The following is a 14,546-nucleotide window of genomic DNA, read 5'->3' as shown; positions in this document are numbered from 1 at the left end:
CTGGGTATGAATTTTGAGGAGACACAAATATTCTGTCTATTGCCTGAAGTCAGGAGAAAAGAGGGCTGGGACTTACCAGTCTATGTGCATCCACTACCTCCAGGGTCTTTGGGCTAAGACCTTCAGCTCTGTGGTTCCCAGACTGGAGTGTCCATTGGAATCATGGGGAAGATACATTAAAACAGAGATACCTGGGTTTCTGGTTCCCTAGATCAGGGATGATTCCTGAGAATATGCATTTCTAGCAAGTCCCAGGTGATGCTGATGCTGCTGGTCAGGGACTACACACTGAGAACCAGAGCTTCCTCATCTTCTCTGGCCCCAGACTTTCAGTGGCTTAGAGCTTAATCTCTGAGATCATCAGAATGCCCTGGAGGAAAGGGGAATGGCATAATTGGGTCCAGCGGATGAAATTTTCACAGGCTGTAATGTATCCACAAGGGTACCAGGCAGATCCCCAGAAGGACAAGTCCAGGTGTTAATGAGGTCTCCAGCTTCTGGTATGGGGTCCAGATGGGGTGGGAGGCCTGCCTGCCTCCAACCCATCTCACCACCAGCCAGGGAAATTGCCAGGAATAGGAAGGAGTTTAACTAAATTGAGAATAAATCAGTCTACAGTGCTGGAAACTGTCCTAAGTGTAGAGACTGATGCTCAGGCTCAGCCAAGGGTCCAGGGATGGTCAGGGTTGCTCCCAGACACTTTTCAGGGCCAGCCTTTGGGATATGAGCTCACTAAGCAGTCCCTTGAAACCAAGTGAAAGGCAGTGGGGCAAACACACAGGCTAGAATTTAGTTGGGCAGGTTTTGACAGTTTCCTCTACTCATCCACACCCACAGATTTCCCAAAGTTATTCAGGTCGATTTTGAGGCTCAGCAAGAGTGAGCTAACTAAGGAGGCTTCTAACAGACTGTGGTGGGGGTTCTTTCCAGAGGACCCTGGAAAAGGCCTCTCAACACTAGCAATGCCAGCCTTGAGCAGGACCCTGTCACCTGACATCAGGATCTGCCTTTCCTTCCTTTTTCTCTTCATACACGTATTTATCCTCTTAACAACCATTTAGTAAACCATTTATTAACACAATGATCAGGCCCTGCTGAGATGCTGAGGATATCTCCCCATCAATGAGAAAGAAAAGATCCTTCCTCTCCAGAAGATGATTTTCAAAGTTGGAGGAAAAAAAAAAATCCAATAAACCTGGGAGCAAAGAAAATATTCACAAATGGAAGAAAATAAGCAAGATGCCATGAGAGATAATAGTGGGCACCTAAATTAAATAATCAGGTCATGCTTCTTCAAGAAGACAGTATTTAAGCTGAACGCTAAAGGAGGGGGAAAGGCAGAGGGACTAGGAAGAGATTAAAGTGTTGAGATTGGAAAGAGCAAGAGTGCGTTGGAGGCATCAAGAGGGGACCAGAGCACAAAGGACAAAGGGGAGGGTAGCAGGGGGATGAGGCCAGATGGATGGCAACAGGGATCAGACGGTGCAGTAAGGAGTTTGGGTTGTATATGAGATGCAATGAGGAGTCTAGGCAACAGTTAGTGGCTCCTGCTGAAAACATTGGTGAAAGCTAATGGGAAACTTGATAGAGGAGGGATCAAGCTGACATCACTTAAGCCCACTGTTCAACCTTAGCATTAAGAAAGAGACCACCAGGGAGTTCCCTGGTGACCTAGTGGTTAAGATTCCAGGTTTTCACCACTGCAGCCCAGGATTCTGCAAGCTGCAGCCAAAAAAAAAAAAAGAGAGAGAGAGAGAGAAAGAGAGAGTCCACCAGACATAATCAGATCAAGCCTCTAGATCTAATTGTTATTTACAGGAAATACAGCAGACAGAGAGCAGAACGTGTAAAATGACATCAAGAGGGGGCAATCAGCAAAATCCAGTCTGTGAGAAATTCTACAGACATTTATATGATCCCAAGAGAGACCTGCAGAAGGGCCACTCAGATGACTAAACCACAGTACCATGTCACTAGATTTTGGGGTGGTTTGCCACATAATAATACATAATAGAAATGGAAATCTCATTTGGATCCTCACTCAGACAAACCAGTTATTTAAAAAATTCTGTAAATCCTTCAGTAAAAAATAAATTAGTTAAAATATCTAACAATGAGGGAATTTTGAATGCTGGATAATTGATAATATTGTGACACAATGGTTAATTTTGACACTGGGTTATGGATTTTTTGAGTCCTACATTTTAGAAACACAATCTGAAATATTTATGAACGAAAGAGAAGTGATTGTGCTTCAAAATCATCCAAGGAGAGGTGTGGGTATGGATGAAGCAAGATTGGCCTTGAGATGGTAATTGTTTAAGGTGAATAATGTACGCTTGGAGGTTCTTCATACCCTTCTCTCGTCATGGTTCATTAAACTATATACTCTTATATACATTCACCCTTACATTCTCTCTTGTACATGTTTGTCATATTAAAATAAAGATGTTTGGGTACAATCGGATGCCCCTGAAGGGCCTAAGCAGAGTAGTATCATTTCCTTCTCTCACTGTGCACCCAACACTTCCAGCGTCTCCTCCTCCTCCACTGGCACACCCTTCTCCTCTGACCCGAGTGCCCCCCTGCACCTGCTGGTCCCTGTGGCCCCACTGTGCCAGCTTATTATCCTGTGCTTCCCCCAGGGTCTTTCTAGTCTCTGGTCCCAAGGCTCCTGTGGGCCTCCAGGCCAGTGGCTGAGCTCTATATGCAATAGAAACTCCCCAGTGACTCCTCATCTCCTGAACAGGCCCCATTCAGTCCCAGAGGAAAGCAGGAGGAGAGTTTACAAGACAATATCATGAGTCACCACAACTAATGAGTTCCCAGAAGATTTGTGGTTGGACACTCAGCCACTCCTTCCAAAGGTGCCTGGAGAAACACACACTGAAGCCTGAGGCACATTAGAGACACAGAACCATGGCAACTCAGCTGCAGAGATTAGTGTTCTCTTGAGCAAGTCTGGGAACCCCTCTGGTCACAGTCCTGCCATTTCAAATGGGGTTAATACCTAACCTATTTACCTCATGAGATAGCAGGAAGGATTGGATCAAATAACAGATATGGAAAAGTGAAAATGTTAGTTGCTCAGTCATGTCCAACTCTTGGCGACCCCTATATCCTGCCAGGCTCCTCTGTCTATGGGATTCTCCCGGCAAGAATATTGGAGTGGGTTGCCTTGCCCTTCTTCAGGGGAGCTTCCCAACACAGGGATTGAACCTCAGTCTCCTACACTGCAGGCAGATTCTTTACCATCTGAGCCACCAGGGAAGCCCAGTAGATATGGAAACTCTTGGCTAAAAGCTGTGCAAATGAAGCAGCTGATACCACGATGGGAGAAGGTGAAGGATGGGTGGTGGCCTTGGCTTTGGATGGTCTGAAGAATTGAATGTGTGCCTTTGATCCTCAGCCCTGGTTCAGAGGCCCCTTTTAGTCTTCCTCTCTCTGCTGCCTTCTGGTCTTCCACAACTAAAGTCTGTGGCGATGATGAGGAGCGATGCCAAAGATATTGAGGGTGTAATCAGAGAAGGCAATGGCACCCCACTCCAGTACTCTTGCCTGGAGAATCCCATGGACAGAGGAGCCTGGTAGGCTGCAGTCCATGGGGTCGCTAGGAGTCAGACATGACTGAGCGACTTCACTTTCACTTTTCACTTTCATGCATTGGAGAAGGAAATGACAACCCACTCCAGTGTTCTTGCCTGGAGAATCCCAGGGACGGGGGAGCCTGGTGGGCTGCCGTCCACTGGGTTGCACAGAGTCGGACACGACTGAAGCGACTTAGCAGCAGCAATAGGATCCCAGAAGAAAACAGGCGGTGCACTCAGGAAGGGTTTAACTGAAGAGAGTTTGGTAGAGAGACTTGACAGCGGGGAGAGGAGGGCAAGAGAATCAGCATGGGATGGTGATGCACACAGGGACGGCCAACCACAGGAAGCTGTTGCTGCAGAGGGGGAACCTTGTCATTGCAGCCCTGCAGGGACTGGAGCCGTGGAGGAGGAGTTACCCAGCCGGAGCTGCACCCATAAAGACAGCCCCATGGGCAGACCTGGTCCAGGCAGGGAGGGAATCAGGAGATGAATACCCTGACCTCTCTCTCCTCCACTCCTTCAATCTCCTTCAGTGCCTCCCATTGGCTGAAACCCAGTTAAAAAACCAGAAGGCAGGGAATAGAATCTAAAAAAGAGTGGAGATATATATATATATATATATATATATATATATATATATATGAAAGTGAAGTAGCTCAGTTGTGTCTGACTCTTTGCAAGCCCGTTGACTGTAGCTGTAGCCTACCAGGCTCCTCCCTCCATGGGATTCTCCAGGCAAGAATACTGGAGTGGGTTGCCATTTCCTTCTCCAGGGGATCTTCCTGACCCAGGGATCGAACCCAGGTCTCCCACATTGCAGGCAGACGCTTTAACCTCTGAGCCACCAGGGAAGCCTATATGTATGTATGTGTATATATATATACATACATACATGTATAACTGACTCACTTTTGCTGTACAGCAGAAACAACACTATGAATGAACTGTACTCCAACTAAAAAAAAAAGACCCAGAGAGCAAGGGAACCTGGCTGACATAGGTTCCTGAGAGGTCAGCCTCTGGGGCAGAGAGCAGGGCTGAGAAGTATGGGGCCTGGATGTGGCACAGTGGGACTGTGTGCAATTGGAGAGTGACCAACATTGGGAAATGAAATGACAGGTGGACAAGCGGGTTGGGAGGTGTGAGATCATGGTCTGAGTGGGTGTGAGATCAGGGTCTGAATGGCTGTGAGTTGCAAGTCTTGGATCGGTGAATCCAGTTGCAATTGGAGTTGAGCTCATGCCCAGGTGCTGGGCATGGTCCGGGTCTGGAGCACAGAAGGATCTCCCAGTGGTGAGAAGTCAGTCATCTCTTCTTCACCTAAGATCCTGACCTGTGTGCTCCTTTGCGCCTAGGGGAGCCTGCCCAGCCTTCCAACAGCAGCTGGCCCCCAAGCGAGAATGGAAGTGATGCTCAGGCCACCCCGGCTGCAAACCTCACCTTCTCCTCCTACTACCAGCACTCCTCCCCGGTGGCTGCCATGTTCATTGTGGCCTATGTACTCATCTTCCTCCTCTGCATGGTGGGCAATACGCTGGTCTGCTTCATCGTGCTCAAGAACCGGCACATGCGCACTGTCACCAACATGTTTATCCTCAACCTGGCCATCAGCGACCTGCTGGTGGGCATCTTCTGCATGCCCACCACCCTTGTGGACAACCTCATCACTGGTGAGTAGAGGCAATAGAGGCAGCTTCCCCCTGAAATCGTGGCTGGCCTGGTCTCCTGACCAAGGTGCCATTGTCTCAAACTCCCCAGTCTTATGGCTGAGGGATTAGACTAGAAATAACAGATACAATGAATTAACCATTTGCTTTGTTCCAGGCTTTGTGTGACTTATTCTTCCTGCATTATTTTAACTAATCCTCACAACAATCCAATGAAGAATGCATTATTGTTATCCCCAATTGATGGATGAGGAGACTGAGGCTCTGAGTGATTAAGTGGTGGTTCTGTAGTTTACACAACTAAGTGTCAAGTCCCACATTCTCACATCTGTATTTCTAACCACTGCACCGTTCAGTCCTACTCTCCAGGGGAGGTCCCATCTAGTTCTGGGCAGAACTAGAACCAGCAGGAAGAAGTGCTAAGACGGCAGGTTTCCTCTGAATAGGGACCTAAAAACTAATTTGAGATGTTCTCCACCAGAAAAGGTTCCTGCCTACAGGTCTTGTGCTCCCTGTCACTGGGAGTGTCTAAGTAGGGATTGGCTGGCTGGCTGTTTAGCAGGGATCTGGTAGAGAGATTCAAGCAGAACTAGGCCCCTTGACTTCTAAATTCCCGCCCAGCATCTAAAAATGTCAGAAGGATCCCACTATCATCTACCTTCTCCCAGGATTCACTTTTCTTGTTTCAGAGTACAGTGCCATGGATTCTAGGTGGGAAGGACTAGTTTCCAGAGCTGGGGAGACCCCTAGAGGTCTGTGCCTGCAGCTTCTGCACTCAGAGCTCCCAGAAACTTAGGATTCAGAGCCTGGGCAGCCCCGTTTGGAGTGACTTTGGTGTCTCTGTGGAATAGTTGGTTAGCACGTTGGACTGTTAACTGAAAGGCTAGCGGTTCGAGCCCACACAAGGATGCTCCCCCTTATGCCAGCCATTTGGGCTTCCCAGGTGGCTCAGCAATAAAGCATCTGCCTGGAATGTAGGAGATACAGGAGATGCAGATTCTATCCCTGGGGTTGGGAAGCTCCCCTGGAGGAGGAAATGACAACCCAGTCCAGTATTATTGCCTGAGAATCCCATGGACAGTGGAGCCTGGCAGGCTACAGTCCATGGGATCACAAACAGTCGGACATGACTGAGCACACACTACCACACACCACAGCTGATGTGAGGTTGGGGGACTCACAAACCCAGAAAGTGAAGCCAGGGCTGTCACTTTCCCCGTGGCTGTCCTCTGGCTAAGCCTGGTGGGATCTTTAATCACAGCTGAATCGCAGGTTCTTTCAGGGATGCTGAACAGAGGCCATGCATCCTTCTTCCCAAAACACACACAAACATATGCGTGCACACACACCTGCACATGTGCATACACAGATGTGCACACACGCATGCTCACTCACCAGTTAACAATAGTGCGATGAGGTCACTAGCTGGTTACAGTAGTGTCTGCCAGTCCTTTTTTATCTGTATAAACCATTGTTTATTCAACAACTTCTTAATGTGGGCATTTAGAGTTTCTCTGATATTTTGCAGTTACAACAGTACTACAATGAATAACCCTGTGCATATGTATTTTGTGTCATCAGAGGTGTAGATTCAGAGTAGAGTGAGACTGTTAGATCAAAAGACAAGTGCATAAGTTAGGCATTGCTTAGTTCCCCTCCAGAAGGACTGTAATGCTTTGCATTCCCACCAGTGATGTCTGAGAGCTCCTATTTCTCCACAGCAAGTATCATTTGCGTTTTTCTAATTTTGAATGAGGTTTGAACATTTTTTCATGTTTTTCCACCTGCTCTCTACAGCGATATTGACTTTCCATGACATTTAAACTCCCTGGCACCCAGATCAAACTCTCAGCACTGATCCATAGTGATTTAGAGACAAAGAGATTGTAAATTAATCTCCCCCTTCATTTTCACATCTGTAAAAAGGAGACAGTAATGGGGCTGGGGTGAGGACTGAGCAGGCCAGCGCTTGGTACCTTGTAAGGGTGCAGACAGAAAATCAACACAGCAGAGGCTGTTGGTGAAAGACAACCCCAGTCTTGGGAGATGACTCCTGTCCACAGGTACAACAGACAAGATCAAGCTGCCCCTCCCCATCCCAGGCCTAGAGGGCTGGAAACACCAGGTAGTTACCAACACAGGGCCGCAGGCAGCCAAGAGGTGAACCTGGCTACCAGTCCTGAAAGCAGGTGGGACCCAGGTCTCATGAGAAAGCAGAAGCTCAGGGGTCAGAGTGAGGACCTCAGGTAGGATGGGCTGGAGCTGCTTATACCTCCCCCACTTGTGAGTCAGGATGGATCTGTCCTAGTGGGTCTCCACTTCGGCTGCCACTTAAATCTCCTGGGTCAATTTGGAAAATATGGTGGTCTGAGTCCCACCCTTAGAGATTCTGTTTGTGATTAGTCTGGCATGGTCCTGGGCACTGATCCTTTTCCAAGCTCTCAGTTGATTCTAGTGAGCAGCCAAGTTTGAGAACTACTGGCCTCAAACTTGGAGCTGGTCTATGGGAGCAGAAATCCAGGCAGGGCTGGATGAATCTAAAGTTCATGGAGAAAAATTGCTGGTCAGTATAAAGGCTGTCTCTAGTAGGACTGTCCACGGAGGTACCTGCTGGTCAGCTCCTCACTCCTGGAAGTGTGTAAGCAGAGGTGGAATGACAACCTAGCTTGACTGGAGGGAAGATACAAGCCACAGAGGGGACTGGCCCAGGTGGCTGGAGGTCTCTGGCTCTTTGTGGATGAGGCATCTCTCACTTTGTAGTGGCCTCTGTCTTTGCAGGCTGGCCCTTTGACAACGCCACGTGCAAGATGAGCGGCTTGGTGCAGGGCATGTCAGTGTCTGCTTCCGTTTTCACGCTGGTGGCCATTGCTGTGGAAAGGTGAGAGGGTTCCTGGCTGGGTTACCCTGGGATGACTGGGGCACAGCGTGAGGACTAGCTGCTGTTTCCACTGCTGGGCCTGCTAGAAGGCCAGGACTGCTCTGCGATCTGTGGTCCTGAGCCACAGAGGGAAGGGTGGTGGGGCTGCCTGCCCTCTAGAACTGGGGGACTGCAGAGGATACTGCCACCTCTTTCTGGAAGACCTTGAGGCAGCTTCTGAGGAGGTTTAAAAGGTATTCTTGGGCCCTAAGAGGAGCTTGGGGACAGTCCTTGTCTCCTGAGGGGCAGACCTCCTTGCTGGTCCCTGACTCCCCAACTCCACCATCTTCTGCTGCTTCTGGTCTTTCAGCCTCAGATTCCATCAGAGTCTCTGATAAGCGTGGTTCTGCTAAATAGAATGGAGCCAGGGACCAAGCAGCTTGCAATACAACTGACCCAGTTGCAAGAGGGTCCTCCTCCCTCTCCGAGAGCCCTTTCAATAAGGGTGCTTATCCCAGAGCAAGGGAGGCAGGCAGGTAAGTTGGAGGGCTACCTAGCTGGATGACCTTGGGTAGGTCATTTAACTACGCTGAGCCTCTGTCTTATCACCTGTCAAATAGTCCTCCACACCCTACTGGCTGGCTGGGAGGCTTCAGTGAACTTCTGTTTGTAAAGCTGATACATACTACCTGGTACGGAGACCATATGTCAGCAGTTAATAGCATTCTATTTCATCTTTACACCCACACCCTCCTCCTTGTCGTCTTCTAAACTCAGGCACTACTAGCTCCACTCTTCCTAGAATCTAGTGTCCTCATCGTCCTTCCACTTCTGCCCTCATCAAATCCAGTCTTTTGTGACCCCGTGAAGAAGGCAGCTGGGGAGATAGAACTGGGTCCCCATCTGCAAGGCTGCTAATTAGCTGGGTAACTGGGGGACGTCCTCCTTCATTGGTCTTCATTTTGTTGTCATTGTTAACGTTGACAATGTCTCCCAGTGGTGTTTGGGTATTCTTCAAGTTCCTATCTCCTCCGGGAACTCTTCCTGGTCTGTCCTAGGATCCTTCTCCATTTATTAAGTGCTGTTGCACTTAGAGCCAGTACTGTGTGCTTTAAGAATTATTTGTTTTCTGGCAGTTCCTTATTTGATGTTATGAAACCAGGAGGTCAAAGTTAGGTAGGTTGAGAAAGTAAGGCTTGAAACAAGCTGTGGGAAAAGTGGAAAGTGCTGTCAGGTGAGGAAAAGGATAGGAGGGAGGAGAGCAGGACAGTTTGGTGAAGGGGAAAGAGCAGATGGCTGGGAGCTCTAGGCCTGTGTTCTAGCGCAGGTTTAGCCCTTAAATTGCCCCATGACTTTCCTAAACTAGATGGGCATCTTTGACCAGGAGAACTGGGCCTAGGTATTTTTAAAAACGCTTCGGGAGATTCTAATGCACAGTGAGGGTTTACAGCTGCCGGTTTATATGGCATAGTGGAGCAAGACAAATCTGTATTCAAGCTTGGTCCTTGGTACTAGCTAGCTGTGTGACCCTGAGCCAGTTACTTAACACCTCTGAATCGCATATGTAAAGTAAGGGTGTAATAATAATCACAGCTGAGACATCCTAAGGAGGAAATGGTGCAGAACTGTCTTGATACTATGGAGGCACTGTTGGAAGGATGCTGGCTAAGATGATATAGGGAGAACCTGTCACATAGACTCCACACCTGAACTCCCAAGGTTTTCTGGAGAAGCCATAAACAGCTAAAATTTGTTTTCTTTGATACACCTACCCAATCGGCCTACTCAGGGACAGAATCTGCCAGCTAAGTCACTGCTAGCTGCCAGCTATTCAGTTTATCCTCCAAAATGCACTAACAGGATTCAGTTCTTGTGAAACCCGCCCTTTTGTCTTGTTCCATGGCCACCCAACCTTGGAGTTGATTGCCCTACAGGTGAGAAACCAATTTGCTTGTCAACGAACATAATTAACACCCGAGCCTTCTTTGACACCGCCTAAGGTGCAATGGTGGAGGTGAATTGCCCCAACCCCGCCAGCCCCCAGCCCTCTGCCCTCCAGGGGTTGGCGCTCATCCCTGGGACCCTTGGGACCCTCCCAGACCCCCTGCTTTTCTTTCCTCCGTCGCCGCAGGTTCCGCTGCATCGTGCACCCCTTCCGCGAGAAGCTGACCCTGCGGAAGGCGCTGGTCACCATCGCGGTTATCTGGGCGCTGGCCCTGCTCATCATGTGCCCCTCGGCCATCACGCTGACCGTCACGCGCGAGGAGCATCACTTCATGGTGGACGCCCGCAACCGCTCCTACCCGCTCTACTCGTGCTGGGAGGCCTGGCCCGAGAAGGGCATGCGCAAGGTCTACACGGCCGTGCTCTTCTCGCATATCTACCTGGCGCCGCTGGCGCTGATCGTGGTCATGTACGCGCGCATCGCCCGCAAGCTGTGCCAGGCCCCGGGGCCCGCGTGCGCCGGCGGCGAGGAGGCGGCGGGGGAGGGCGGGCGAGGCGCGCGGCGCAGGGCGCGAGTGGTGCACATGCTGGTTATGGTGGCGCTGTTCTTCACGCTGTCCTGGCTGCCGCTCTGGGCGCTGCTGCTCCTCATCGACTACGGGCAGCTAAGCGAGCCGCAGCTACACCTGGTTACCGCCTACGCCTTCCCCTTCGCCCACTGGCTGGCCTTCTTCAACAGCAGCGCCAACCCCATCATCTACGGCTACTTCAACGAGAACTTCCGCCGAGGCTTCCAGGCCGCCTTCCGCGCCCAGCTCTGCGCGCCGCCGTGGGGGAGCCACCGGGAGGCCTACTCCCAGCGGGCCAGCCGGCTCCTGCGCACGCGGGTGTTCGTGGAGGTGCAGCCCAGCGACTCAGGCCTGCCCTCCGAGTCGGGCCCGAGCAGCGGGGCCCCCAGGCCCGGTCGTCTCCCGCTGCGCAATGGCCGCGTGGCCCACCATAGCTTGGCCGCCGAGGGTCCCGGCTGCTCCCATCTGCCCCTCACCATCCCAGCCTGGGACATTTGAGGGGGATGCAGAGCGCAGGCCTCTGAACCCGAGGGCCACGACCACACATGTGACACCCAGGCATGACAGTGTCTGGTGTGGTGTTAGGAGAGGCTGCCATATGTCTCCCTCTCAAACAAGACAGTGAGCAATTGTTCGTGGAATCTTCTCTGTCACCTTCCCCCTCAGATAGAGGCAGAGGAGGGGAAAGAGAGAGGCGCTGTTTCCCTGAAACCCTCTGCAGCAGAAGCCACAGGCATCATTAGGCATCATCTCACTGAATTCTCACACTTTGGGGATAGGGTTTCTTATCCCCCTTCTGGGGCTTCCCTGGTGGCTCACTGGTAAAGAATCTGCTTGCCAAGTAGGAGATGCCAGTTGAATCCCTGGGTTGGGAATATCCCTGGAGAAGGAAATGGCAACCCACTCCAGTATTCTTGCCTGAGAAATCCCACGGACAGAGGGGCCTGGCAGGCCACAGTCCATGGGGTCGCAAAAGAGTTGGACACAACTTAGCGACTAAACAATAACATACCCCCTCTACGGGTGCAAAACTGAGGCTGGAAGAGGAGATGAGACTAGTCTGTCTCTCAACTAGAGCCTGCATGACTCCAGTGCCTGCCTGTCTGGTTTTGACCATCTCCAGCTGCCTCCAGAAGGGCCCCTTGGGCGGAGCACAGTGAAAAATGTGAACCCTAATTAATCATTTGGGAAGAAATGAAAAGCAAAGCTGGCCTGTCCATCTGATGCTTGGTGTCCATGTCCTGGAGTCTCCTATGTATGATTGAAGCCACTCCCCTGATCCCTTCCCAAGAGAACACAGTGTGTTCTGTGTAGGTCTGTCTTGTTTTTTTCAAGAAGTGTCCAGGGCCATTCTCTTCTCCCCAGAGTACCATTAACAGGACCTCACGCCTGAGCATGAGCTCTATAAAGAAAGCTGAGCACCGAAGTATTGATGCTTTTGAACTGTGGTGTTGGAGAAGACTCTTGAGAGTCCCTTGGACTGCAAGGAGATCAAACCAGTCAATCCTAAAGGAAATCAGTCCTGAATATTAATTGAAAGGACTGATGCTGAAGCTGAAACTACAATATTTTGGCCACCTGATGCAAAGAACTGACTCATTGGAAAAGACCCTGATGCTGGGAAAGATTGAGGACAGGAGGAGAAGGGGACAACAGAGGATGAGTTGGTTGGATGGCATCACCAACTTGATGGACGTGAGTGAGCAAGCTCTGGGAGTTGGTGATGGACAGGGAGGTCTTGTGCTGCAGTCCATTGGGTCGCAAAGAGTTGGACTCGACTGTGCGACTGAACTGAGCTGAACTGATGCCTGAGCAATTGCAGAACAATCCCTGGGGAGCCTGTGTCAATTGCAGAGAGTCTGGGTCTGAGCCCAGAGAAGGGGGTGTCTGCCCTCCCTCCTCTCTCATAGGACCCACCACCATCACCCAGACCCAGGTCAGAGCTCACAATGTGACAGGCAGCTGCAGGGTCACAAGAAGCATCAGTTTATTTATTCACAGACAGGAGGAAAGGAGGGCAGAGCACCCACTTTCAGCCTTCCAAAATACATCTGCTCACTAGAGCTACAAGTACACAGCATTCCCAAGGCCCTTTCCCTGCTCCCTCCAGGGGATTGTGGGGGCGAAGTTGGCCAACCAAAGCTACGGTGTCCCCTGAGGCCTCTGGGATGACAAGCACTAAACCTCTCCATAGCATGGATAACTCATGTGCCCTAAAAAAGGATGGGATCCTCCCCTTGTTTGCTCTGGCTCTCACCCAGCATGCCTGCATCACCTTGAGGAGAGAGGCTTCTCTCCAGGAGGTGGGAGGAATTGGGATTACCCTGTGATCCTTGCATGGCCCCAGTCATCTGTAGTTAACTGGATACTTCCTCCTTATCTCTATAGAACACACACTGTTGCCAGAATTTTAGTGAATAAAAAAGAAACATTTCCAGGGCAGAGAATGTGACTCTGAGGCTCCACTAGTTTTCTTAATTGACACACGATGACTTAACCCTGTTGACTCCACTCTAAGTACTAACTAGATGTAGGGGCAGAAGAAAACTCCTAAGCCATTGTACAGTATTTTCTACAAGCATGTCCCCAGACACGTTTGATCCATGCAAATGGGCTGAAGGAGATTCTGCCATTCTCGAAGTAACTGAGGCTCAAAAGGACCAGGAAGGGAAGGCCCACGGTGGGGGTGGGGGGCAGGGTTAGGGTTAGAATTGTCTTCTGATGGCTTCTTCCCATGCCCCTTCCTGCCTCTCAAGGAAGGTGGATTGGGGAGGAGAGGTGGAAATTCCCACAAATGCTGTTTGCCTGATGGTGAGCCAGAATGCTCACAGAACCAGCAATCGCACCCTCCCGCCCCAAGCTCTTGGTCTGGGAAGTGAGAGTCTATTGTGTTTACTCTTGTAATATCTGGCTTGCGCTGTTCTGTGTATGCTATCTATAACCCATGAATGGAGCAGGCTGCCAAGATCCATCATGACCCCACCCCAGTCAAAGTGTCTAGGAATGACGGACGAGGGTCTCAGGAAAGGGTGTGCCATCCTGTCCCTCATTCGCTAGTACATGTCTGGGACCCACTTCTGGTTCTCTGTCCGTGTTCTGTGTCACTAGAGTATAGGCTGGAGAATTCCCGGCTGCTTGCCTTAAAGAACTCTGATGCCAGGCTCTAAAAACAGACCAGAGAAAGGGCCATCTTAAATCCAAAGGCTTGTCCCTGTGGCTGGGGAGATCTGTTGGGAGACACTGTCTGGTCTTTCCTCCAGTGCATGTTTTTCCCTTAGCATGGCCTCCCCAACCACAGAATCACAGCCTAGGGGGAGACCAGGGCACTCACCCAAGCCAACCTTCTATCAAGGCCCCTTTGTTTCACTTTTCCCCAAAGATGCCATGCTTTGAAAGACAGGGTTGGCCAAAAGAAAAAATAAAAAATTGCACTAGGCCATAATTCATATGTTTGCTGGTATTTTTATTTCTTTTCAAAAAAAATCCATCAAGGCTGTGTCTGCTTATTCAGATTTGATTTGATTCAGGCATGACTCGATGCTTTCAGGAGAGGTGAGGCCTTGTGGGTATCTGTGGAGTGTTTGGTTTCTTGTGTATGTGGCAAAACACATATACAACATAAAATTTATCCTGTAACTATTTTTCAGTGTACAGTGCAGTGGCATTGAGTGCCTTCACACTGCTGTATAACCGTCACTGTCCATTTGCAGAACTTTTTTTAACATCTCAAACTGCAACTCTGTACCCATTAAACAATGACTCCCTGTTTCTTCCTGCCTCTGGTAACTGCCATTCTACTTTCTGTCTCAATGAATTCGATCATTCTAGGTACCTTGTAGGGGTGAAATCACACAGGACTTGTCCTTTTGCAATTGGCTTATTTCACTGAGTATAATGTTTTCAAGGTTCGTCCGTGTTG

The 14,546-nt window shown here is 50.0% G+C and overlaps 1 protein-coding gene across 1 annotated transcript; it reads left to right on the top strand.

The window, feature by feature from the left end:
- Positions 1-3,331: 3,331 nt before the first annotated feature.
- Positions 3,332-11,826, top strand: NPFFR1 (neuropeptide FF receptor 1). The gene is made up of 4 exons (XM_061404761.1): positions 3,332-3,341; positions 4,916-5,260; positions 8,036-8,135; positions 10,246-11,826. The coding sequence occupies exons 1-4, from the start codon at positions 3,332-3,334 to the stop codon at positions 11,123-11,125; spliced, it is 1,335 nt and encodes a 444-aa protein (XP_061260745.1). The 3' UTR covers positions 11,126-11,826.
- Positions 11,827-14,546: the final 2,720 nt, after the last annotated feature.

This window comes from Bos javanicus, chromosome 28 (assembly GCF_032452875.1).
Source record: "Bos javanicus breed banteng chromosome 28, ARS-OSU_banteng_1.0, whole genome shotgun sequence".
Taxonomy (NCBI): Eukaryota; Metazoa; Chordata; class Mammalia; order Artiodactyla; family Bovidae; genus Bos; species Bos javanicus.
Note: the sequence above shows the minus strand (reverse complement) of the source record. Positions and strands in the feature narration are given on the sequence as shown.